General features: G+C 39.6%; 1 protein-coding gene across 2 annotated transcripts in view; it reads left to right on the forward strand.

The window, feature by feature from the left end:
* The window catches only part of RECQL (RecQ like helicase), a 42,160-nt gene that overhangs the window by 4,175 nt on the left and 10,536 nt on the right, over positions 1–27,449 (forward strand). Inside the window, exons 2-10 of one of the 2 annotated variants that reach the window (XM_021091092.1) lie at positions 1,898–2,404; positions 7,332–7,529; positions 8,687–8,866; positions 11,199–11,305; positions 15,749–15,947; positions 21,217–21,383; positions 25,522–25,603; positions 26,667–26,815; positions 26,908–27,025. In XM_021091092.1, coding sequence (XP_020946751.1) covers positions 8,782–8,866; positions 11,199–11,305; positions 15,749–15,947; positions 21,217–21,383; positions 25,522–25,603; positions 26,667–26,815; positions 26,908–27,025 — 907 coding nt within the window. In that variant the 5' untranslated portion in view covers positions 1,898–2,404; positions 7,332–7,529; positions 8,687–8,781. 2 annotated transcript variants of the gene reach the window in all.

The raw sequence follows: 27,449 nt of genomic DNA on the forward strand, positions 1-27,449 counted from the left end.
TAACATTTTGTACATATTTTGTAATGTGATTTTTAAAAACAATATAAATATAGAAAATAGACATATTGTTAAATAAATTCTATGTTGTAAATATTCCATTTATGATACTACCCTGTATTTTGTTACTTTGAAGTGACATTAAATAACACTTTTAGTGTTGGTGCCGAACTTTTAGGTGGTCTCCGTTTTTAAAATGTAAGAAAGTTTGCTTTGAACATCTTTGAGTCTAAAGCTTTGCATGTGTCTTTGATTATTTCCTTGAGATAAGCCCCAATAAGTGGAGTTACTTGGAGTGTTTTCAAAGTATAAAAGAAAAACATCCATTTTGCCTTTTCCAGGCAGCTACTCTTGGTATTTTGATGTATTTCCATCCATTATTTTATTTATTTATTTATTCATTTTTGTCTTTTTAGGGCCGCACCCTTGGCACATGGAGGTTCCCAGGCTAGCAGTTGAATTGGAGCTGCAGCTGCTGGCCCACGCCATAGCCACAGCAACACCAGATCCTAGCGGTGTCTGTGAGCTACACCACAGGTCACAGCAATGCCGGATTCTTAACCCACTGAGCAGGGCCAAGGATTGAACCCATGTCCTCATGGATACTAGTCAGGTTTGTTAACCACTGAGCCAAGATGGGAACTCCCCCATTTATTCTTATTATTTTTTAAACTTGACCAGATTATATTGTGTTTATTAATGAGGTCTTGGTGCCTGTTCAGTTAAGAGGTGGATGGTTGGGATGAGGAACTTCTCTGGTTAATGTCCTGTCTTTTGTAGAGTATGACCTACAAAATATGGCCTTTGCTGCATACTATCACTAACCGTGAGGTGACAAAATTAGGTTCTTTTCAAACTTTAAATAAATGATTTTCTTAAATAGAGAATCCTCCTACCCAGCTCCCCAGACTTTAAAATTTATTTAAATATAAATATGAAATGAATAGTGACATAGGTTTTGATTTTTTCTCATGACAGCCTCACAGTCTAAGGGTTAATAATAAATGGAAACAATTTAAGTTATATTAAATACTAACCCAAGAGATAAACGTCTAAGAGACAAAATGAGAGTTACTGAACCTTTGCCCAGTTCTGTCTAGTTATTTTTGGATTGTGTGAGTTATTCTACTGAGTAAGACTTTAAGCTTTATTGGGAGGATATGATTTTAAGATAGCTGAATAATGAAATACATATCTTTTATTTAAGAATAGGTGACTACTTTGAATAGTTGCCTTTACAATGTTGTGCCCCTTTCAAATAACTCACCTCTTTTATTGTTCTACCCACTTGGTTGAACTATATTTGAGATGCCTATGAAATTGTCTTCAGACACTTTGTTAGTTTGGACTTGATGACCTCCCTGGTGGCAAATCACTTTCCTTTCATTGTTAACTTCAGTGTGGGATATTGCCAGAAAACGTGCTATTTCTGAAGAATGGCACCTCCCTTGCATCAGCTGTAAGCTGATCACACACTGAGGTGTGATCCCTGCTCCATGCCTCGTGCTCTTGAGATATAGTAGCTATAATAAGCCGTCTTTGTCATGAAATATTGAAATCATTCTCTTTTCAGTCTCATCTCCAATGATAAAAGTCACGTGTTGGACATTCTGTGTTAGAGATGGTGTACTTTGGGATAAAAACATTAAAAGACCCTGATGTATTACAACTGTTTTTACTTCCTTATATACTTAGTCCTTTAGGACTTTAAGATATAATGATGTTGACTTTGTAGCCTGAGTTGACATTAACATCTATCTCAGGTAGGACTTGATTGGAGAATCCCTTAGGCTGTGAGTGACATAAGAGATTTACTATAGGGGTTCAGCTTGATGTGAGTGTGGGAGGTGGTTAAGCCCTTTCTTTGTTTCTGTTGCCTGCCTGCATGTCTGGCACCCAGCCTGAAGTTGGGAAGAGAAGAAGCACATGCCATGGGGAATGCCAAAACAAACGACTTCTTGTGAAGATGAATCTTACCAGAATCTGTATTAGTCTCTTACTGCCTCAAAGCCTCCAGTTTAGGCAATGCAGAACCTGCCAGCCTGAAGGCTGGTGTACTGCCCTGTGGAGTTGCACACAACCTGGCTGAGTGTTCAGAGAAGCTGGAGGAGGGGACCAATAGGATCTGGAGGAGCTGCAGGCCCTGTTATTTCCCCAAGGAGATCTAGCAGCAGCTGGAATTGTGGACCCAGCTGTTGTCCCATGCCAATGAGGTCAAAATGTGGCTACTGCTTCACTTCTACCTTCTAAATCTCTGGCTCCCCAGCATGACACAAACGCCCTGCATACAACCAAATACACAACCCCAAAGAGGACAGGAATTCTCTATTCATCTTTGATATGCTCAGCCCTCTTCTTGCTGAATCACATCCTCCTTAATCTTCTAACTGAAATCCTGAGATATGAGGTAAGCCTACTATTAACACATTTTATTTTAGAATTTAGGGGAATGGGAGCAGGACCATCTAATCAATCCATCCATCCATCAGCCAGCCAACCACCAACACGAAAACCTAAATTTGGCTTATATAGGAGTATCAAATAAGGAAGAAACGTGTATAGCCATTACAGTTCTTGGTTCGTACTTGATCATGTGGTCAGAGCTGGTATTTTATAACTGTCTTCTTTAACTTCTCATTCCATATCCCTTTGTTCTCAGCAAGCACCTGACCTGGTGGTGGGACCTTGCTTGGTGGGATTTGCCTTAGCAGTTTGCTTGTAGTGGGTTTTTGTAGTTTTTCATTAACTCTAGTCAGAGGACATGGGAATACCAAAAGGCGCCTTGGAGGATCCCCTGCAGTCCAGGTGTACTTCTCCTTACTCCTTCAGTGTCACTGCAATCCAGTTCCCTTTAATGGTCAGGATCACTCACCCTAGCCAGTCTAGTAACTCCCTTCTCTGCCCATCGATTTCCTGGCATGAGGAACCCAAATTGGCCAAGTGGTAGTTCAACTTCCAGTTAATGGAACCATTGCTTTTTTCCCTGGTAGAAGCAGTTCTTTCTTGCTAACTAAGACTTCTAGACCCATAGAGTCCAGAATTTCAGGGCTGGGACACAAACATTTTACTAGTGGATCACTAGGGGTAATAGTAAGAGGAGCCATTCCCATTCCCAGCCCTCTTTCCCAGGCCTGGGAGGCCTGACTATGGGAGGAACAGCACTAGTCACTGTTTTGGAACAGTTACACTGCCTTCCTCTTCGTCTTTCCTAACAATAGAAGTCCTTACTTTTGGGTCAGGAGACCAGTGTGTGAACTCGGCTAGTTGCTGAATATATCTGTTTTAATTACGCACTCCGAAACTGGGGAAGTAACCAGAAAGCGGGTTTGAGGACCTCGTAGCCCACCATATGCTAACCCTGAGCACAGCTGCATTCTTCACCTGCCTTGCCTAAGTCCAGGCCATACTCTTTGCCTGGGGGTTCACCATTAGTGACCTTTGGTCTTCCAGGAATGATCAGTTTAGAGTTGATGTCCAGAAATTCCTGAGAAGTTATTTTCCTTTTCCCAGTAGGCAGTTACCTTGATTGGTTTCTCTGGAGAAGGATAGTGGTGAGATTTATGACGTAAAGTTTTAGCTGTATAGGAGAGTCCTTTTGCAAAGGGCTTTATACAGGGGGCCCTGGGTCTATAAATGGGCTCATTTCTGGGAACTCTTTGAAGGACTGTGACTCTGTTGTGGTGATCTAGATCAGACTTGTGTTTACCAGAAACAGGGCTTTGTATTCTGCAGATCAAGTAATCCATTTTCATGTCAGACATCATGATCAACTAGCCAGTGCCAAAGATGTGGGTCAGACTGTTCTGGTTACTGCTCCTTCTCTGTTGCCCGTTGTGACACCCATGTCTATCTTTCCTTTGGTCCTGAATTGCCAGCATTTAGCCCTTATCTTCGAATCCATCATTCTCATTGACTGAAGTAGTCTAGTTCAAAGGTAGTACTTCCCCATCATTCCTGGCTCAGAGAACAGCATTCCAGACCTCTTGAGGGAGGCTGGGGCTCCCCTTGTGAATGCATTTCTTACAGCCTTGGTGTCAGGCGTGTCCTCTGGATCATCCTGAGGACACAAGAGAGTGGATGATCAAGTTACCTGATAATTCACTCTAGTACTCCTGTCTCCCTCACCCAGGGATCCCCTCCTTTAGAGTAGACCCCGGAGATTCTAGCTGCTTGACGTCATTGGAATCTCCACCTGTATCATTCCACCCCAACTTTCTGATAGTCATCTTTGGAGCCAGCTAAGTACATTATTAGAGCCACTCCTGGCCACTATATTTAGCACACTAAATCCAGAATTTCTTATTAAGTCCACACCAATAAATGTTTCATTCTGTCCACCTTGATTTTGTAGCCTTAGGATCTGTTTCCATGTATACTCTCAATTCTGCTGATAGATCTTGGCAAATGCAACTCTTGTGGTGTGTTTCATGTCTTCTCACAGGTCATAGTTTTAGACCTCATCCTCTAGGGTCTTTCTGGGTCTTGAAGCATTGAGAGGTGTGTGTAGGGGGCTAATCTTTAGGGTGATTAGCCTGCCCTTGCAGGGAAGCTATGTCAGGAAATGCCATTATAGGCATTTCAGGCAGGAGGAGGTTTCTTTTAGGAAGGGAAGGAAGGGCAGAAGAAACTTGGCAGAACTTAGCGGTTCAAGGTCCCCTGCTTCATTGGGATCTGCCTGGATGTTCCCATCCCAGTTGCGTGATCTCACTCCTTCAAGAGAAGAAGAGTCCCTGCAAGATTAGGAATTCAGTTTGTGTCATAACTCAGCCACCTTCAGGATTTAGACTTGTTGGCATTCAGTAATCTCAGTGCTATAGCTACAGGAGATAAGGTCTTCTTTAGGATAATCTTAGAAACTTTGATGTTCTTTTATGCAGGCCTGCATTTCTCTTGTCAAGTGCCCCAGCATACTTAGAATTAACCAGTCAACCCCATTCTTTTTCTTCTTTTTTTCTTTTTCACTATGCCGGTGGCATGTGGAAGTTCCCAGGCCAGGGATCGAACCCATGCTGCTGCAATGACAATGTTAGATCCTTAACCTGCTGCTCCATAAGAAACTCCTTAACCCAATTATTCTTAACAAAAATATTTTGGGACAGCTTTCTCTAGCTACTTAATTGCTAGTGTCTGTAGGTTATAATTTAATTTCATCTATTGTATGCCATGGAAAACCATTGTCCCTTTTACCACTGCAAAGAAGAATCATTAATGCCCTTAAAAATCTAATATGATCACAGGCTCAATTCCTTGTGGTCCAGAAGCAATTCAGAGAACCCATCTTTAAGTTTCTGTTCCTCAGGGACAACATTTGGTGTTGGTTAGGTGTCAGAGAAGTTGAATCATTATGAATGATGTAAAGGATTTATTACAGGGGTTAGTCTCTCCATGCAGATGGGACCTGGTGAAGATGTCTACAGCTGGGTTAGAAATCACAAGTGCCAGCAGTAGGGACAGGAAGATGGATGTGCGTGTGGGAGGATAAGATGAGCTGAAACCCACAAGGACAAAGTGAAACCCGTCTGTCACTGGAACTCATGTCAGTGTCATTGCCTCCAAGGCTCTGACCTCTAGAAGACCGGTGCCCTGAAGAGGAGCTAGTGCATTTGCCACAGAAAGTTGCATGTGAACTCAGACAAGGATTCAAAGAAGCTGAAGAAGCTGTAGGTCAACCTGCCCTCCAAGGAGATTTAGCAGGAGGTAGAGGATCTGACTTCTGCCCCCTGTCAACAAGGTTAGCCAGTGGATCCTCTACAGTGTTGAGTGAGCCACAGCACTGTCTGATCTCGTGCCAGCCTCTTCTTTTATTTCTACCTTCCAAATGTCACGTAGGCTTCTCTGGTGGCCAGCCCTAACCAGAGTCATGCAGGCAGTTGGTGCAAAGCCACCAGAGCATCCTATTTTTCTTTTTATGGCCATCCTGTAACATATGGAAGTTCCTAGGCTAGGGGTCAAATCAGAGTTGCAGCTGCTGGCTTATGCCACAGCCAGATCTGAGCTGCATCTGTAACCTATACCTCATCTTGTGGCAACACCGGATCCTTAACCCATTGAGCAAGGCCAGGGATTGAAGTTTCATCTTTAGAGACAACGTTGGGTCCTTAACCAGAGCATCCTTTTTTTTCCTTTTTTTTTTGTCTTTTTGTGTTTTCTAGAGCCGCACATGGAGATTCCCAGGCTAGGGGTCCAATGGGATCTGTAGTTGCCGGCTTACACCAGAGCCACAGCAATGCCAGATCATCCCGCAACCACATGGTTCCTAGTCGGATTCGTTAACCACTGAGCCACGATGGGAACTCCCAGAGCATCCTATTTTTAAGTTATAACCGTAAGATTTTATCTCATGAAAAGACGTTAAAACTGGACACTGATTAAAGCACCAAAAACATTAACATTTTTCTAGCTTTCGCTAATGTGATGTCAAAAGAAATCTCACTTTGACTTTAATACTTGGATTGAGGAGAATTGTACGTACGTTAAGGCTTCTTTATAAATTAGTATGCTGGCATTGTAATACCAATTCCAATAGCATGCCTGATTTCTCTTTTCACTGTTAAATCATGTTTATAATCACCAGCTGGTTTCCATTTGACCATATGAACCCCAATATGAATGTTTTTGTGAAATTATAGCTAAGTAGTTAGGGTATTACTTTATTTTTAAAATTTTTAATTTATTTTGGTTTTTTAGGGCCACACCCATGGTGTATGGAGGTTCCCAGAATAAGAGTCAAATTGGACTGTAGCCTCCGGCCTATGCCACAGCCACAGCAATGCAGGATCCGAGCTGTGTCTGTGACTTACACCATAGCTCATAGCAACGCCAGATCCGTTACCCAAGTTAGGGGATTACTTTAAATAACTTCCTCTTGCTTCAGAGTCTGATCACTTTACTGAAATGATTTAGGAAATGGTTGGACCACTGCTTTAAAACATAATGAAAATAATAATTATTATTTATGTCCATATTATTTGTATTTAAATATTTATTTATATTTAAATGCTTAACTGTGTGCCAGGTATTGTGTTAAGAACTTTCAATATGTTATTTCATTTTTTATAGCACTACTATGAAAATTAGGTATCATTCCCATTTTACAGATGGGGAAATTGAGGCTCAGTTAAGTACTTTAGCGTGAGGACACCCTTCAGGTAAGAGGAAGACCTCAGATTTAACTCCGGTCTGGGTGGTTCAAAAACATATGCTCTTAAGCACTCTGCTATTCTACTCTAAGTTTATAATCTTTATGGTGAGGAATGTCCAAAAGTCCATAATAAAGAGATCTAAAATTGTAATTAATTCTGTTTAATCACTGTTTCTTTTTTCTTCCCTTGTAGCTCTGAGTGAGGAACTGGATTCTATAACCAATGAGTTACATGCAGTAGACATTCAAATTCAAGAACTTTTGGAAAGGCAACAGGAGCTTATTCAGAAAAAAAAAATCCTTGAAAAGAGAATAAAGCAGTGTTCAGAGGATCCTGATGCTGGGGAAAGCAGTGAATATGATTCTTCACCTGCCTCTTGGAATAAAGAAGGTTTGCTTTTTTTTTTTTTTTCTTAGCTAGTTTTGTTTCTTCCTTTAAAAATTTTTTTTGGTCCTTTTAGGGCCACACAGTGGCATATAGAAGTTCCCAGACTGGAGGTTGAATCAGAGCTATAACCACTGGCCTACACCACAGCCACAGCATCCAAGCCATGTTTGCAACCTACATCCCAGCTCACAGCCAGATCCGTAACCCGCTGAGCAAGGCCAGGGATTGAACCTATGTCCTCATGGATACTAGTTAGGTTTGATGCTGCTGAGCCACATTGGGAACTCTTCTTCTCATTCTTTAAACTGGAGTTAAATCATCATGCCTGGGTCAGTGCTTTCAAGTAGACTTAGAGGTGACACTGGCCTTTCCTAAGCGGCAGGGAAGCTTAGAGGCAGGTCATTCTTTACCCACTGTGCTCTTTTTAAATGAAGATTTGATTATTCAGACTTAATTTTTTTTTGTCCAAGTATGATTCTAGCAACAGGAATCAGTGTTTGGAAAAATACAGTACTTATTTAACTTAGTTTTCTAAGTCTTAACTAGAAAAAAATTAAACAATTAAAAAATTCAAACTCCTTGTCAAAGTCGTCTAGTTCATTCTCCTGTCCTGGTGAACAGAGCTTTGTTGGTTCAAGATCTTGTGTAGCATCGTAATTATCATTAATTGTGGAATACTGTAGCTATAGACAGAATTGCAGTGCTTTTGTGGGTTTGTTTTCCAATGATTCACTTTTAAACAAGATATTTACACCAGAAATTCCAGATAATCGTTAACTTTGTTCATGATATTTGAATTTTCTATGATACTATAATTCCCGGTCAACATTCTGATTGTTTTTCAAATACCTGACCAAGTACCCTTCTTCTCCATGTAGGTTATTTCTCGCTGGCAAACATTGTCCTTTTTTTCTGATGTCCTTTTCTTATGTGTCATTAAACTTGGCTTTGCTTAGCTTAGTGAGTTAAACTGATCTCAAAATTATCATTATAAAAGTTAAATTGTGCACAGCATTAAAAATCTTATATGTGTGTGTGTGTGTGTATATATATATATATATATATCTGATTATTCTATGTTATAAACACAGCCATTCACGTCTGTCTTATTTATAATCCTAAATAGTTCTAATCCGTTTAGCATGTTTTTCTCTTTCTAGATTTTCCATGGTCTGGTAAAGTTAAAGAAGTTCTGCAAAATATCTTTAAACTGCAGAAGTTCAGGCCACTTCAGCTGGAAACTATTAATGTAACGATGTCTGGAAAGGAAGTATTTCTCGTTATGCCTACAGGAGGTGGGAAGAGCTTATGCTACCAGTTACCAGCGTTATGTTCAGACGGTGTGTATTAGTAAAGATTACTTTTAAGATGAAGAAACATCATTTCTCTTAATATGTTTTTAAATCCTTAAAAAAAATTTCTAACCATACATTTGTAAAAATAAGTATCTCAATGCTAACATTTAAAGAGTTCACTGCGCCATGATGGGAACTCCAATAAAGGTTTTAATAGGGAAATAAGTCAGTGCAAAGGTCTGGTCTAGGGGCTGTTAGGGAAGGCTGTCCTGGGGAAGTGACACTTGAGCTAAAAGCTAAAGGATAAGTGGCAAAAAAGGACAGGGGAGGAAGGAAGATGCTCATGCAGGGGAGCAGAATTTGTGAGGGCCCAGAAGAAAGAGAAAACATACATGGTGTGGTGTACTGAATAACGTGAAAGCATCTTAGCATGGCAGACAGTGAGAGGTGAGACATATGGACAATCTTTACAGTCTTTAAAGATCTTTTTAAAACTTTTCCTTAGATTAGTGGAAATCCATTGAAGGGTGTTAAACAGGTAAGAAACTTGTCCAATTTGTAGTTTAGAAGGATATTTACAGCAGATGGAGGAATTCCAGAAATATTTAGGCAGTAGAGTCAGTAGGACTTGATATTCATTGGCTAGAAGAAGAGATAGTCTAGGATCATGCCCAGATTTCAGGCTGGGACAGATGGTGACATTGTTCATTAAAATAGGGCCCCCTGGAGAAGGAACTTATTTAGGGATGGAGGGAGGGGATGATGAATTTAATTTGGGGCACTTTGAGTTTATAAAGTCTGCAAGACCTCTAGTTAGAGTTGTCCTCTGAATTAGAGCATGTTTGAGTGGAAAGCTTGGTTCCGAGAGCTCTGAGGTCACCGAGATGGGGGCTGTTAGGGTTGATGGAGATCACCACTGAAGTGAATGATAACATCCTGAGCACCGTGAGAAGAGATGAGGGTCCAGAACAGAAAGCACAACACTAAGAGTCTAGGGGTAAACAGAGAAAGAGGACCTTGCAGACAAGGCTAAGAAGAAGTAGCAGAGTATATAGGAGGATAGTCAGGACAGGATGGTGTTATTTCAATACTCCAGGATGGATGGAGTATTGAAATACTCCCAGAGAAGGGAGTTTGAATAAGGAAAGTTCATTCGGTTTAGTGACAAGGGATTCATCTGTGGTCTTGTCTAGAGCAGCTTCAGCAAAATGATTGGGTGGAAACCAAATCTCAGTTGTTTGGAAGTGAGAGGAGTGAAGTGGAAGTAATGAAAGGGACACTCTTGGAAAGAACTTTTATGGAGGGAAAAAGGCAGAGGCCCTAAATTAGGTGTCCCAGGTTTCTTTAAGTTTGAGAGACTTGACCATGTTTACATGTAATGAGAAGGTGCCAGTAATGAGGGAGAAATTGAAAATATAAGAGAGAGGACTAACTGAGAGTGAAATTCTTGATAAAGTCTTAACCTGAGTATATTTTAAAAGCTGGTCTGCTTTCTGCCCGAGGTTCTTTCAAGGAACCAGTTACAGAAACATAGGGTCATAGGACTTTAACAATGTAGAATATTTCTAGCTCTTGTAGCTGTGAACAATTTCAGTTCTCAGAGAAAGGGATGTATTACTAGAACTTGAGTCAGTTGATATACTGTTCACTGATTTTCTGCTTAGACTAAATTAATCTGGTGTAGTAACTGGACAAATTCTCATGTAACTATTATTCTGGATTATATAGCTTACCAGGTTTTCTTTGGAAATTTTTGGAATAACTTTTTCCTGATGTAACTGGATAGTATTTGACTTGATTTATATCATTTTACTGAGATGACCAGTACTGTTTTTTTGTTGTTGTTATGGTGGTGGTGATTTTTGTTGTTGTTGGTTTTTTTTTTGGCTGAAACTGTGATATATGGAAGTTCCTGGGCCAGGGATTGAATCTGAGCTGTAGCTGCGACCTATGCTGTAACTGCAGCAACTCCAGATCCTTTAACCCACTGTGCCAGGCCATGGATCGAACCTGTGCCTCCCCGGTGACCTGAGCTGCTGCAGTTGAATTCTTAACCCACTGCGCAAGAGTGGGAACTCCAACTGATTGCTAAAAATGGTAGCAAATTCAAAATGATAATATCTATATATTTTTATAGGACTGGATAGTGCTAGAGATTTCTGTTTCATCTTGTATCTGCTTATTTGGCTTTTGACCATTTATTGGTATCTACATCATTTATAAATGAGGGTTAGAAATAGGTGATATATTGCTAAAGCTGCATTGAAAATCAGTGTGAATTAATAGGAGCAGGCCAAAAGTTACAGTAAAGAAGGTAAATGGTTGAAACTCATCCTGGTGGTCATATAATTTTAAAGTACATTTCTTTCTCGTTTAGGTTTTACACTCGTGATTTGCCCATTGATCTCCCTTATGGAAGACCAGTTAATGGTTTTGAAACAATTAGGAATTTCAGCTACCATGTTAAATGCTTCTAGTTCTAAGGTATGCTTCTGTGGCTTTTATTATATTTTATTTTTGATTTACGCTGTTCACCAGAGTATGAACCTTAGCTCCAACTGAGTTGCTTATAAAATTAAAAAAATGATAACTTTGTATTGGAGCTGAAAACTACTTTTCCTAAGTCAGTTCTAGCCTATGGCCTATTTTGGATGGTCCATGCGCTAAGATTAGTTTTTGTACTTTTAAATGGTTAAGAAGAAACCAAAAGGAAGATAATATTTTGTGAAGTGTGAAAATTATAAGAAATTCAACTTTCAGTGTCCATAAATAAACTTCAACGAAACAAAACCATGCTGATTCTTTTATGTGTAGTCTGATTGTTTTCACACTGGAATGGCAAAGTACTTGTGACCTATGGATCACAATGTCTAATATTCACTATGTGGCACTTTATAGGAAATGTTTACTGACTGTTTTATAGTATCCATTCTGAGCTAGTAGGTCAGAATTTCTGATTATGCAAAATAATTAAATACAAAAATTGTATTAGTAACAAGGTACCCAACCCCTGTGGAATTTCTTCTATTTGGGAATGGACCTTCATCTGTAGAATAAAGCATTTCTCAGGTATTCTTTTTTAAAAAGCATATTAGTGAAATTTTTAAAAAAATATGCAAAAATAGAATGATATAAAAATTGCCATGTATTCATTAAGTACTGTTAACAGTTATCAATATACGGCCCATCTTTTTTCATCTGTATATCCCCAATTTCCCTCCCTACTTCCCCTTGGTTTATTTATTTGAAACAAGTCCCAGGCATCATATCATTTCACTTATAACTTCTTCAGTATGTATATCTAACATTTAAAAAAAAGGTAACTGCAATGTGATTATCATAACTAAAAAATGTCATATTAGTTCCTTAAAGCCATCAAATAAAAGTATTTGGATTTCTGTCCCAATCAAATATTATTATTTTTAAACATTTTCCAGATAAGATTAATGCATTATGTTTTAGTTGTCAGATCAATAGGTTTCCCTTGTTTCTTATTTGTTTCCCGTGCAAATTATTATCTAGGTTTTTGTTTGTTTTTGTCCTATAGTTTCTTACATTCTGTCTTTTCCTGATGCAATCTTGTGTCTGATGTTGTTTAACTTGTTCCTTTTAGTTAGATATAAAAGCTTGATTGTATTTGGGCACTTTTTTTTTCTTTGCAAGAGTATACTTTCCTTGGTATCATTCAAGGGGTATATAATACCCGGTTGCTTTTTTGTAATGTTAGCTTGATCAGTGAGTTCAGTTTATTGTCTCCCTGCTCTATAATTATCAAGATTTTTATCAGCTTTTCATCTAATGGTTCTTAGCAGCCACTGATGATTATTACCTGCCTTAGAGTGTTTTTTAATTAGGGGGTTTCAAAATGGGGATTTCTAATTTTCATTCCTTATATTAGCTAGATTTTTTCTAATAAAAAAAGTTTTTCCTTATTTAACTCTTGGCAGATTGAAAATTCTTTCCCTTTCTTCACCAGTTTTCAGAAAGAGTTGGTTTTTCAGTATTCTCCAAGGTGCTCAATAAATTCTTTTGGCTTTTTTTTTTTCTCAAGTGTCATTATAAACTTATGGATTTTTAATATGTTGTCTTTTATTTTATTTTTATTTTTTGTCTTTTTAAGGCCACACCTGTGGCATATGGCGGTTCCCAGGCTAGGGGTTGAATCAGAGCTGTAACTGCTGGCCTACACCACAGCCACAGCAACTCAAGATCCGAGCCGCATCTGTGCCTACACCGCAGCTTACAGCAGGGCTAGATCCATAACCCACTGAACAAGGCCAGGGATTGAACCTTCGTTCTCATGGATGCTAATCAGATTCATTTCTGGGGAGCCATGACAGGAACTACTGTTTGATGTCTTTTAATACATCATTATTCTTTTTTGTACTGAAGAAGTCCTATCTTTAAGTAGTGAGAGTATTTAGGTAGGCTCCTGAATCTTTTCCTTCACCTCATAGCTTTTGATTCTTTGTTTTCTTTCTTTTTTTTTTTTTTTTTTTTTTTTTTGTCTTTTTTGCTATTTCTTGGGCCGCTCCCGCGGCATATGGAGGTTCCCAGGCTAGGGGTCAAATCGGAGCTGTAGCCACCGGCCTACGCCAGAGCCACAGCAACACGCGATCCGAGCCGTGTCTGCAGCCTACACCACAGCTCACGGCAATGCCGGATCGTCAACCCACTGAGCAAGGGCAGGGACCGAACCTGCAACCTCATGGTTCCTAGTCGGATTCGTTAACCACCGCGCCACGATGGGAACTCCCCGATTCTTTGTTTTCTTTTGTAAAATATTCCGTGCTCATTTTGTATATTTCCTCCCAGATCTGGAATCAGCATATCTTCAAGAAGCCCTGATTCCCTTAAATTTTCCCGTGTATTTTTGCTTTATTTAAACTCTTGTGTCATTATAACTGCTTTCTTATTCAGCAAAATGCACTCATGGAGAACATTGCCTTCTCATACTGTACTTCTTTAAAATGGAAAAAGAGATACCCTGCTACTTCTACTACTACCACTAGAAAGTACAGTTGACCCTTGAGAGGGTTAGGGTCACTAACCATCCCTGCAGTCAAAAACCCACATATAACTAACTTATAGTCAACCCTCCACATTCACAGATTCAACCAACTGGGGATCATGCAGTACTGTAGTATTTACTGTTGAAAAAAAAAATCTACATATAAGTGGACCTGAGTTGTTCAAAGTCAACTGTAGTTGGAAGGTTTCAGGTAATTACAGGTTCATGCCATATCACTTCTGCTTGAAAAGTTGGAGAGAGAGAAAGGAAAAAGCTAAGTCCGGTTTTCTGGTTGCCTTTATTGATAGTTCATAGGATGTGAATATAACTTTTTTCCCCCTTGCTTCTCTACTTCTGTGCCAGAAGTACTAGTATTTTTTGGCACCTGCCCAATTCTGAGAAAAGAGCCTATGTTTGCTTACCTAAGATTTTTGAGACATTTAAGACCAGTTGAAATACTTACTACACTTTGGCCATTTCTTTTTTTTTTTTTTGGACTTTTTTTAAAGGTTGCACCTGTGGCATGTGGCAGTTCCCAGCATAGGCGTCGAATCAGAGCTATAGCTGCCGGCCTGCACCACAGCCGCAGCAATGCCAGATCTGAGTCTGTGACCTATACCACAGCTCATGGCAATTGCCTTGACCCACTCAATGTGACCAGGGAGTGAACCCTTGTCTTGATACTAGTTGGGTTTGTTAGTGCTGTGCAACAATGGGAACTCCTACTCTGGCCATTTCTTAACAAAACTAGGAATATTTTGAGAAGGTAACAAATTGCTTTGCTAAGATAATGTAAGCAGTTTTAACTTTCTCTTTGTAGCACATTTACCAATTTTTTTAGTCCTAATTGGGTTAGAAGGAAAGTATGACATCTAAGGTTGCTAAATATTATAGAAAATAGTAACAGCATGAAGAACCTAATAGGTTAAGATTTACTTTTATTATATACAATATATAAATATGTGTATTTCATATTATAAAGTCTTAAATTAGTAAGATACTTTAGGAATTCCCATTGTGGTTCAGTGGAAATGAACCTAACTAGTATCCATGAAGATGTGGGTTTGATCCCTGGCCTTATCCAGTGGGTTAAGGATCTGACATTGCTATGAGCTGTAGGTTCAGTTCCTTGCCTGGGAAATTCATGTCTCAAGTGCGACCAAAAAAAAAAAAAAAAAAAAAAAAAAGAATAAATTTTGTTTACAGATCCATGAAATAATTACAAATTTAATGTTAAAAATAATAAAAATCTACCTTTTTCATCATACCTATTGCATTTAGCTCACATTTTGGCATTTATTGTGAAAAATTTAGGATTAGCCTTCATGGAATAAATACTTAACAGAGTGTCTTCACATTCTTTTTTTTTTTTTTTTTTTTTTTTTTTGTCAAATGAAATTTTTTTTTTTTTGTCTTTTGTCGTTTTGTTGTTGTTGTTGTTGTTGCTATTTCTTGGGCCGCTCCCGCGGCATATGGAGGTTCCCAGGCTAGGGGTTGAATCAGAGCTGTAGCCACTGGCCTACGCCAGAGCCACAGCAACGCGGGATCCGAGCCGCATCTGCGACCTACACCACAGGTCACGGCAACGCCGGATCGTTAACCCACTGAGCAAGGGCAGGGACTGAACCCGCAACCTCATGGTTCCTAGTCGGATTCGTTAACCACTGTGCCACGACGGGAACTCCAAATGAAAATTTTTAAATCAACACTTGGGTTGTAGGTAAATAACTAAAATGCTATTTGCACAGCTGCCCTGAAGTTTAGTACTGAGGCATCATTTTGATTTTAATAAACATCTGCTGCTAAAACAGCCCAAGACTATTACTTCTGAGTAACGAATGTCTTCTTTTATCACTTAGTACTGCAGTATGCTAGCTGAGCTCTACTATCATTGTGTCTGTTTTTCCCTTCAATAGGAGCATGTGAAATGGGTCCATGCTGAAATGGTAAATAAAAACTCCAAGCTGAAGCTAATTTATGTGACTCCAGAGAAAATTGCAAAAAGCAAGATGTTTATGTCAAGACTGGAAAAAGCCTATGAAGCAAGGAGATTTACCCGAATTGCTATAGATGAAGTTCATTGTTGTAGTCAGTGGGGACATGATTTCAGACCTGGTATGTATGTTGTATCTAAAACTCCTTGATGCTCTGGACTGTTTTCTTGCTCAGCTTTACTTGATAGAAATCCCTGCTTCCATTAAATTTACCCTTTTAGGTAGTTATTGCTTATTTTTTTGGCCTTAATTTCCTGGGAGCCAAGAAGCAGGATCTTTTGTCTCTACGCCTCGCCTCCTATGGTAGGTTTCTTAGTCTAATTGCCTCTATCTTTTGAAATGTGTGTTTATTAGCAAATATTATACCGTCCCATCTTTAGCAATAAAGATACTCCTTCACATCTGTTGAGGAATTTGCATCTACTTCAAAGTTGTCATCTTTTTTTTGTCTTTTCTAGGGCTGCACCTGTGGCATATGGAGGTTCCCAGGCTAGGGGTCTAATTGGAGCTGTAGCTACACCACAGCTCACGGCAACACCAGATCCCTAACCCACTAAGCGAGGCTAGGGATCAAACCTGCAACCTCATGGTTCCTAGTTGGGTTTGTTAACCACTGTGTCACGACAGGAAGTCCTAAAGTTGTCTTTATTGGTCATTCTGGGTATCTTCAGCATCCAATTCTGAATCTGTGCCCAACTAACTGCTCAGTGTTACAGCTCTGTGGCTTATTCTGGTTAACTTTTTACTCTTTGCTCCTCCAGCATAATCCTCAAGTCATGGCCTGAAACAGATTACTCAGACTTGTTCTGTACAAAATATCTAAAAATTAAGCGAACAGTTTGGGTTTTTTGTTATTGAGTTGTATGAGTGCTTTATATATTTTGTATATTAACTAACCCCTTATCAGATATATGATTTGCAAATATTTTCTCTCATTCCATAGGTTTTCTTTCATTATGTTAATGGTTTTCTTTGCTGTACAGAAGTTTTGGTTTGAGGAAATCCCACTTTTTCTTTTCTTTTCTTCTTCTTTTTTTTTTTTTTTTTTTTTTTTTGCTTTTGGTCTCAGATTCAAAAAATCATTGCCAAGACTGATGTCAAGGAGTTTTCCCTACATGTTTTTCTCTAGGAGTTTTTATGGTTACAGATCCTACATGTTTGGGTCTTTAATTTATTTTGGGTTGACTTTTGTATATGGTGTAAGTTAAGAGTCTAGTTTTATTCTTTTGCAAGTGGCTGTCCAGTGGTTATAAACAGTTAACTGGAAAAAGAACCTCAAAGGTATCATGGAGGTAAAAGCTGAAAGAAGCAACTGCCATCCCCAGGGCTAAGGGAACAGGAAGAAGAGTTTAGAATTCGTGAGATTTAGAAAGCTAGAGTATGGCTTTGTGGAGCTAACACTCAGACCTATGGGAGGCCCAGGCCCCTGGTGTGGTGTCTGTTTGTGGGGGCAGAGGCAGGGTAGACCTGTGATGACACTAGTTTTCCAAAGGTTGGAAAACTGGCAACTGTGTTCAACTGTTACTAAAAAGAGATAGTGCTGCTGATGGGATGAACAGCCTTGCTGAGGAGACATTGTCAAGTACACGAGCAAGCACAGAGGAGGCAGACGGAAAGGGGAGCACTCTTTTCTGCCCCAGGCCTTGTACTCTTCTTCTAGGGCCGCTGGCAAAGCACAGATGTAGTGGGTGGGTTCTCCACTCCAGAACTGAAGAGCAGAGTCAAGAAGGGTGGAGTTGGGGGTTCATAGTGGCACACCATCCTTGATTTATCCTACCTCTGCAGATCTACTCCACTATTGAGAATTGTCAGCCCCGCCTCTAAGTTGAGTCTTAAGTTTGTCCACCTCTCTCTGTGTGTACTGCTATTTCTTTTTTCTTTTCTTTTCTTTTTTTTTTTTGTCTTTTTTTTTTTTTTTTGCTATTTCTTGAGCCGCTCCTGCGGCATATGGAGGTTCCCAGGCTAGGGGTCCAGTCGGAGCTTTAGCCACCGGCCTACGCCAGAGCCACAGCAATGCGGGATCCGAGCTGTGTCTGCAACCTACACCACAGCTCATGGCAACGCCGGATCGTTAACCCACTGAGCAAGGGCAGGGACCGAACCCGCAACCTCATGGTTCCTAGTCGGATTCGTTAACCACTGCGCCACGACAGGAACTCCTGTACTGCTATTTCTTAAGTCTAACTGGGCTCTTTTCCACTGGTCTGCAGTAGCTCCCTAACTGGTCTCTATTCCAGTCTTACTCCTTTACAGTTCATTCTCTGCCAGCAACCAGATCCAATCTTGGTACTTGTCCCCCTGAACTACTGAGCAGATTCTCTTTGTATTTTGAATAAAATTCATATTCTTTTTATTTATTTATTTATTTTTGGTCTTTTTAGGGCCGCATCCACGGCATATGGAGATTCCCAGACTAGGGATCAAAGAAATCAGAACTGTAGCTGCTGGCCTATACCAGAGCCACAGCAATGCCAGATCTAAGCCACATCTGAGATCTATACCACAGCTCAGAGCAGCACTGAATCCTTAACCCACTGAGTGAGGCCAGGGATCGAACCTGCATCCTCATGATGCCAGTCAGATTCATTTCACTGAGCCATGACGGGAACTCCAAAAATTCATATTCTTTTTTTTGTCTTTTTGCCTTTTCTAGGGCCGCTCCCACGGCATGTGGAGGTTCCAAGGCTAGGGGTCTAATTAGAGCTGTAGCTGCCGGCCTACGCCACAGCCACAGCAGCGAGGGATCTGAGCTGTGTCTGTGACCTACAGCATAGCTCATGGCAATGCCAGATCCTTAACCCACTGAGCAAGGCCAGGGATCAAACCCTCAACCTCATGGTTCTTAGTCAGATTCGTTAACCACTGAGCCACGACGGGAACTCCCAAAAATTCATATTCTTAACTGGGGTCCATAAAAACCATATGTGATCTCTCTCCTGTTTATCTCTATTGATTTCCTCTTTTCCTCCCTGACTCTTATACACCAGCTACAGTGAGCTTATCACTGCGACCACTTCTTACTCTCTAATAATGAGATACTATTGGTTTGCTCATCGCATTGTCTGGTTTCTTTGCTTGGATTGTAACGTCTTTGTATAGCATCTTTGTTTTGTTCACTGCTTTATCTCTGGTGCCTAAAGATGTGCTTGACACATAATAAAAAATACTCAAAATATGTCTATTGATGAATGGATGAATCTCGGACTCTTTCCCTCTCCCCACCTTCTCTATCTCCCAATAGTCACTAGGTCCAATGGGGTTTTAGTTCATGTGTTTCTATCAGTCATTCAGATTTATTCTCAGTGTCCTGCCTTTTTTTCATTTTCTCTATTATTTTCCATTCTCTTGCTGCCTCCTTTTAATTGGTCTTTTTTCGTCTTTTGCCTATTCCAGCCCATTCTTCCTGCTGCCACCAAAAGATGATTTCTGAAACATAAATAGACTTATGTCCTTTCTCTGCATTAAAAATTATATCACTCCTCATTTCCTATAGGATAAAGTACTAGTTCCTCAGAATCAACTACTGTTCAGCCCATAGTCTTACTTAAACCTGCATTTTTGTACTCTTCAGCCTAACAGTATTGGTCAGGGTTGGGGCAGGGAAGCAGAGCTATTACGACTGTTAAGGGATAAGGGATTTATTTGAGGAAGCATACCTTGCACAGTCGTTGAGGGGAGCTGGGGAAGTGAAGGTCTGAAGGGAGAGTTGGAGGATCAGAGAAAAGTCACTAACCAGCCCTGAAACTCTGGTGCAGGAGGACCAACCGGTGCTGTAGGGAAATTTGCGGCTGGCACGGCCACTGCCAGAGGGGCTGCTCAGGGCAGCTCGGGTGAGATCTCTGGTTAGCTTTTCTTTCCGAGGCATCCTCCCCTCCTTGGGTCTGCTGCCGGGCACTTGTGGGCCACTGTTGATGAGCAAGGCCTGCATTTGGGAAAGAAGAGCTGAAGGAGGAGTGAGGAAAAAAAAAAAAACGGGACAGGCTGGAAGTGACTGGGCATCTATCCATCATCTTGTCTGCCCAGAAGTGAAGTGGGAGATTTAACTAAAAGACATAAACTCCCTTGTCTGAAAAAGCAGCAGCTTTTCAGTTCTGCTTGCCTTGTACCATCCTTGTAATTATGTAGCAACTATGTGCCCTGTGTCCAAGCCAGCAGCTCTGCTAATGGTGCTTCAAGCATTGCTTACCAGTTTTGCTTCTGTAATCTTGGTTGCTCAGTTTCTTAGGCAGGAACACTGTCTGCTTGGGGAAGGGGGAGGTCCCAGCTGCTTACATGGGAAAAACAAGACCTTATATGGTCTAAAAGTGGCTGAGAACAAAGATCTGGTGCTCAGACTCCGGAGGTGACTCCTCTGATCCCGCACCAGTGCTGAATAAACCTTGCTTTTCTGCATCTCTGAGTGCCATTTGTCTCCTGCTGCTGCCAGGGTTTCTGCAGTTTCTGCAACAGAAGGACCTTCGGAGAGTATGGCAGCTGCTTCCCTCCTGCCTCCCAGGCCTTACACAAGCTCCCCTTTGGGTCCGGCTCTAACTTGGAACCTTCTAGGGAATATAGTTCCCAGCTCACTGATATTGACAATAGATCTGTCCAGCACAGCACCCTGTGATTTAGCCGCTCTGAACCATTTGTTGGCACTTGTACCTGCTGAGTATTTTCATGGCAGTGTGATTGCCATGTATGCGTGCTCCATTTCCTCTGCCTGATATTTTCTTCTTCCCTTCCCACTGAACTTCTGCTCAGTTCTTCAAGACCCAACTCAGATGTTATCTCCCTTGAAACTTTTACTACTTCCCAAGCAGTTGCTTTCTCCTCCCTGTTTTCTTCGTAGCCCTCTAGCTTAGCACTGAGCATTTTCTACCACATTTTTTTTTTCACTGTTCTGCTAATAGTTTAAGTACTTATGGGTGTACTCAGGGGTGATCTAGATGTGTATGATAAATATGAGCCGAGAATGGTTTCCCTGAAATGTGTTGCATAAAAAAAACAATGCCCTCACCAAGCATTCTCTGGTCCGAGTTTGCCACTTTTGGAATCATCTGTGGTAGAAAGGCTTTGACTGATGGCCTTTTCATCTCTTGTCAGTTGTAATAGATTCAAAGACTATGGCTACTCCCACTCTGCCTCTTGAAGCCACTGTTCAGCATGTATATACCTGCTTATTGGAAATGTTTTGATATTCCCTGTTGAAGACACCTATGGCCACAGGGTTTCTGAAGAACCAATTAAGAGTAAAGCCAGCCTATCACAAAGGCAAGGCAGCCACCACACCTCAGATACAGATAGCTATGGAAATAAAATTTCAGTCATCATGATAATCTGCATAATGTTGAAAGATGTGATTTACTCCTTAAAGTTAGGAGGAGAGCTACTTTGTATTTTTGCTTTTCCAGATTATAAGGCACTTGGTATTCTGAAGCGGCAGTTCCCTAACACATCGCTAATTGGACTGACTGCCACTGCGACAAGTCATGTTTTGAAGGATGCTCAGAAAATATTGTGTGTGGAAAAGTGTTTTACTTTTACAGCTTCTTTTAATCGACCTAATCTCTATTATGAGGTATGTAACTTTTATGCCAATTTATTAATTTTGTGAAGGATTTCGTGAGTCACAGTTAATTATGCTTAAAACCTAAAATATCAGGTGATTATAAGCAGATTTATTAATGAATGCTTTCTTTCCATTTTTTAAAAATTGAAATATTGGAGTTCCCTTCGTGGCTCAGTGTTTAACAAATCCGACTAAGGACCATGAGGTTGCGGGTTCGATCCCTGGCCTTGCTCAGTAGGTTAAGGATCTGGCATCACCAGGAGCTTTAGTGTAGGTCATAGACGTGGCTTGGATCTCGCCTTGCTGTGGCTCTGGCGTAGGCCAGCGACTATAGCTCTGATTAGATCCCTAGCCTGGGAACCTCCATATGCCGTGGGTTCAGCCCTAGAAAAGACAAAAAAAAAAAAAAAAAAAAATTGAAGTATAGTTGATTTACAATATTCTATTAATTTCTGCTGTATAGCAAAATGATTCAGTTTTATATATAAACATACATATTCTTTCTCTTATTCTTTTCTATTATGGTTTATCACAGGATATTGAATATTGAATACTATACAGTAGAACCTTGTTGCTTACCCATCCTGTATATAATAATTTGCATCTACTAAACCCAAACTCCCAGTCCTTCCCTCCCCAACCCCCTACCCCTTGGCAACCACAAATCTGTTGTCTCTATCTGTAAGTCTGTTTTTGTTTCATGATTAAGGTCATTTATGTCATATTTTATTTATTTTTTAAATTTTTTCATTTGTTTGTCTTTTTAGGGATGCACCCACGGCATATGGAGGTTTCCAGGCTAGGAGTTGAATTGGAGCTACAGCTGCTGGCCTACACCACAACTGATGGCAATGCCAGATCCTTAACCCACTGAGCGAAGCCAGGGATCCAACCTGTGTCCTTATGGATGCTAGATGGATTTGTTTCCGCTGAGCCACCACGTGAACTCCCATTTATGTCATATTTTAGATTCCACATACAAGTGATATCATATGGCATTCATCTTTCTCATTCTGACATAACTTCACTTAGCATGATAATCTCTAGGCCCATCCATGTTGCTGCAAATGGATTATTTCATCCTTTTTATGGCCGAGTAGTGTTCCATTGTATGTATGTACTACATCTTTATCCATTCCTTTGTCGATGGACATTTAGGTTGTTTCTGTGTCTTAGCTATTGTGAAGAGTGCTGCTGTGAACATTGAGTTTTGTCCAGTTATATGTCCTGGAGTGAGATTGCTGGATCATCTGGCAACTTTATTTTCGGTTTTTTGAGGAACCTTCATACTGTTCTCCATAGTGACTCCTACCAGCGGTGTAAGAGCGTTCCCTTTTCTACACAGTCTTCCCAGCACTTCTTATTTGTAGACTTTTTGATGATGGTCATTCTGACCTATGTGAGGTGGTACCTCATTGTGGTTTTGATTTGCATTTCTCTAATAATCAGTGATGATGAGCATCTTTTCAGGTGCTTGTTGACCATCCATGTGTCTTCTTTGGAGAAATGTCTATTTAGGTATTCTGCCTATTTTTTGATTGGGTTGTTTGAGCTGGGTTGTATGAACTCTTTGCATATTTTGGAAATTAAGCCCTTTTTGATTGCATCATCTCAGTATTTTCTCTCAGTTCATAACGTTGTGTTTTTGTTTTATTTATGGTTTCCTTTGCTATGCAAAAGCTTATATGTTTGATTAGATCCCATTTTCTATTTTTGCTTTTATTTCTGTTGCCTTAGAAGACTGGACCTAAGAAAATATTGGTACACTTTATGTCAGGAAATGTTTTGCCTGTCTTCTCTTCTAGGAGTTTTATGGTGTCATGTCTTATATTTAAGTTTTTAAGCCATTTTGAGTTTATTTTTGTATATAGTGTGAGGGTGTGTTCTAACCTCATTGATTTACATGTGGCTGTCCAACTTTCCCATACCACTTGCTGAAGAGATCATCTTCTCCCCATTGTATGTTCTTCCTCTTTTGTTGAAGGTTAATTGGCCATAGGTGTGTGAGTTTATGTCTCGGCTCTCTATTCTGTTCCATTGATTTGTATGTCTGTTTTTGTGCCAACCATGCTGTTTTGATTACTGTAAGTTTGTAGTGTTGTCAGAAGTCTGGGAAGGGTATACCTCCTGCTTTGTTTTTTTCCTCAAGATTGCTTTGGCAATTTTGGGTCTTTTATGGGTCCATATAAATTTTAAGATTGTTTTAGTTTGTGAAAAATGTCATGGGTAATTTCATAGGGATCACATTAAATTTACGGATTGCTTTTGGTAGTATGGCCATTGTAGCAATTTTAATTCTTCCAATCCAAGAGCATGGAATTTTTCCATCTCCTTGAATCATCTTCAGTTTCCTCTATTAATGTTTTTTTGTAGTTCTCAACATATGTTTTTTACCTCCTTCGTGAGGTTTATTCATAAGTATTTTATTTATTTATTTTTGATTCAGTTTTTAAAAGGGATCATTTGTTTAAATTCCCTTTCTGATATTTCATTAATAGTGTGAAGAAATGCAACCAGGAGTTCCCTGGTGACTTAGTGGGTTAAAGATCTGGTATGGTCACTGCTGTGGCTCAAGTCACTGCTATGGCAAGGGTTTGATCCTTGGCTTGGCAACTTCTGCATACTGTGGGCATGGCCAAAAATAACAACAACAACAACAAAAAAAACCAGGAAAAGAAACAAAAGCAAAAGAAATGCCACCGATTTCTGTATGTTAATCTTGTATCCTCTTGCCTTGCTGAATTCATTTATCAGTTCTAGTAGTTTTTTGGAGATGTCTTTCAGGTTTCCTGTATATAGTATCATGTCATATTCATATATTGACAATTTAACCTCTTCTCTTCCAATTTGGATACCTTTTATTTCTTTTAATGTAAGCTTTCTTCATAGATCTCTTGGGCCGCTTGATCTTTTGCTAGGTTGAGTAGAAGACACTGCCTCATTAAATTTGCATACATGCTTTCTTGTCCAAGGATGGAGAGAAAGCATGCGTTGATACCAAGGGCCCTAATGACATCTCTATTTAAATGTGTTACAGAATAATACAAAATGAATATGCCAGTAAAGATGTGCTAACACTTTCTATTTGGATTATATTTGATAAAACCTTGAAAGTTAAATAACCTCACAGCTGTTTTTCCTTTCTAATTCTTTCAACAACAGACTTAATGGGGAATTCCCACTATGGTGCAGTGGTAAAAGGATTTGGCATTGTTTCAGTGATGAGGTGGATTCGATCCCTGGCCCAGCACAGTGGCTTAAGGATCTGGCATTGCTGCAGCCATGGCATGGGTTGCAGCTGTGGCTTGGATTCAGTCTCTGGCCTGGTAACTTCTATATGCCACAGGTGTGGCCAAAAAAAAAAAAAAAAAAAAAAAAAACCCAAAAAAACCCAAAAAAGTGGAAACCAGAATAGTCACTATTTTTCTGAGTTTTCACTGAATGGTTATTTGTGTCATGGTTTATGTTTTTAATGAAAGTAGCATCAGAAATTTAAGAAGTCTTCATCTTCACAAGTTATTTGCTTCCGTGCCTCCTCATCTCTGGTTAATTCAAAAATAGGGGTTAAGAAGAGTCTGGGGGGAGTTCCTGTTGTGGCTCAGAGGAAATGAATCTGACTAGTATAGTATCCATGAGGTTGCAGGTTCAATCCCTGGCCTTGCTCATTGGGTTAAGAATCCAGTGTTGCTGTGAGCTGTGGTGTAGGTCGCAGATGTGGCTCGGATCCTGCATTGCTATGGCTGTGGCATAGGCCGGCAACTGCAGCTCCGATTCATCCCCTAGCCCAGGAACCTCCATATGCCTTGGGTGTGGCCCTAAAAAGCAAAAAAAAAAAAAAAAAAAAAAAAAAAAAAGAATCTGGAAGGTGACAGGAACAGATAAAGTAAGTGAAAGACTGAAAGAGGAGTTCCCTGGTGGTGTAGTGGGTTCAAGATCAGCATTGTCACTTCTGTGTCTCGTAGTTGATCCCTCACCCCAGAACTTCTGCATGCCATGGGCACAGCCAAAAATGAGTAATAGAAAAAAACTCACTATGCTCAGGAAAGAATGATGCCTTCAGAATTGTAGGTAAATGACCACATGATACTCATTAATTTACTTTTTAAGAATTTATCCTTTCTTTTTTCTTTTCTTTTTTTTTCTCTAGGTTCGGCAGAAGCCCTCAAATACTGAAGATTTTATTGAGGATATTGTAAAGCTTATCAATGGAAGATACAAGGGGCAATCAGGTAATATAAAAACAAACCAACTTTGAAGACTGCGGGAGAACTTTCAGAAAGTACAAATATTACACTAACACACTGGAAAATGATTAACACCAAAAAATATTAATGCCTGACAGAAGATATTTGAAAATATCATGATAAAATTAATTTGCTTGGTGATCTTAGAAATTGGGCATGGCTTTTGCTATTGACACAGATTGTAAGAATCATAAAACTGCCTGGTTTTTTTTTTTTTTGCTTATTTACACTTAATTTGCTTTAAAGAGTGGATGTAATGACATAATGTTAATTACCAATAGCACATATTTAGTAGGTCCAGTCTATGTAAGATATAAGGTTAAGCATGGTGTTCTAAAGGGATATGAAATATAATTCCTTATACTAAAGGACACATTAAAGAAATCAATAATATGTACTGAATGAGTTAAATCTAGGTAGAGTTGAGAGTGTATATAATGTGTTCTGGGATTAATGCATAAACAGATGTTTCCTGAAGCAAGGAGTTGGTGTAAAGTAGCATGTTAAAACTGTTCTGTAGATTTTCAGGAGATATTACTGGATGCCCTGTATAAAAGGAATTCAAGGGTCAAATAAGTTTGGAAATTGCTGCAGCTCTTTGTTCCTCCTGGATAGTCCCAGGGTGTATCAGCATCTCGTTAGTTCTCACCAGCCCTGCAAATGAAGAGAGATGCGCATTTAACTTAGCTCAATGCAGTGCTTCCCAAACTTCTTTGCACACAAAGCTCTTTTTTCACAGCACACTTGTTAACGTCTTGTGGAGCTATGGTGCGTCAGGGAAGTATTATGTAGTGGGAGGTAAGGCTGAGAAAGAAGAGAGATGATGGGAACTCAAACCTCAGGGCTCATTTCTGCTTCAGAGCAAGTGGGTGATCCCATCTTGAATGACACCAAAAAGTCAGTATCTGTCAGGGCCTTTGGATTTTTTCATAATTCCTTCTTCCCCATTTATTGTAATTATTGTCGGTATCTTGAGTGTGTAGGTTAAAAATTATCTTCCGGGAATGTGTACTACATGTATCTAACATGTGGACGTATTTGACTACAGGAATCATATATTGCTTTTCTCAGAAAGACTCTGAGCAAGTTACAGTTAGTTTACAGAAATTGGGGATTCATGCGGGTGCTTACCATGCCAACATGGAACCAGAAGATAAGACTACAGTTCATAGAAGATGGTCAGCCAATGAAATTCAGGTTAAGTAATATATCTTCAATATAAGCCTAATTCGCCTTTAAAAATATTTTAAATTGATTTAATTAACATATAAAATGTTAAAACATTTTAGGTAGTGGTGGCAACAGTTGCATTTGGGATGGGAATTGATAAGCCAGATGTGAGGTTTGTTATTCATCATTCAATGAGTAAATCAATGGAAAATTATTACCAGGAGAGTGGACGTGCAGGTATGTAAAACTCGTATCCAGAAGTCATTTTTAAAAGAGCTTTAAAAACACTACAAATTGTTTAATAATATTAAACTTATAAACTTCTTTATTGGTTAGTATTTTTATAACTTTTTACCAGTTTCATATTTATTTGCCTAAGGAGATAGTTTACTTATGTTCTACTGGAGTCATGAATTATTTCTTATGTTTGCTAAGGTAATTGGATATCCATCCTTGACTCCTGAATTTTTAATTAGTGGTTTCAAATCTGTAACTTAAATAACTGAACTTATGGACAGATATTTTTAACTGATAAAGCTGATTATTGATAGATTTCTGTAGTCACTTTTTATTTATTTATTTAAAAAATTTTTTTTCTTTTTAGGGCCATGCCTGTGGCTTTAGTCACTTTTTCAAAAATGTAAGAGCAGATGTTAGAAAT

This window comes from Sus scrofa, chromosome 5, assembly GCF_000003025.6.
Source record: "Sus scrofa isolate TJ Tabasco breed Duroc chromosome 5, Sscrofa11.1, whole genome shotgun sequence".
Classification (NCBI taxonomy): domain Eukaryota; kingdom Metazoa; phylum Chordata; class Mammalia; order Artiodactyla; family Suidae; genus Sus; species Sus scrofa.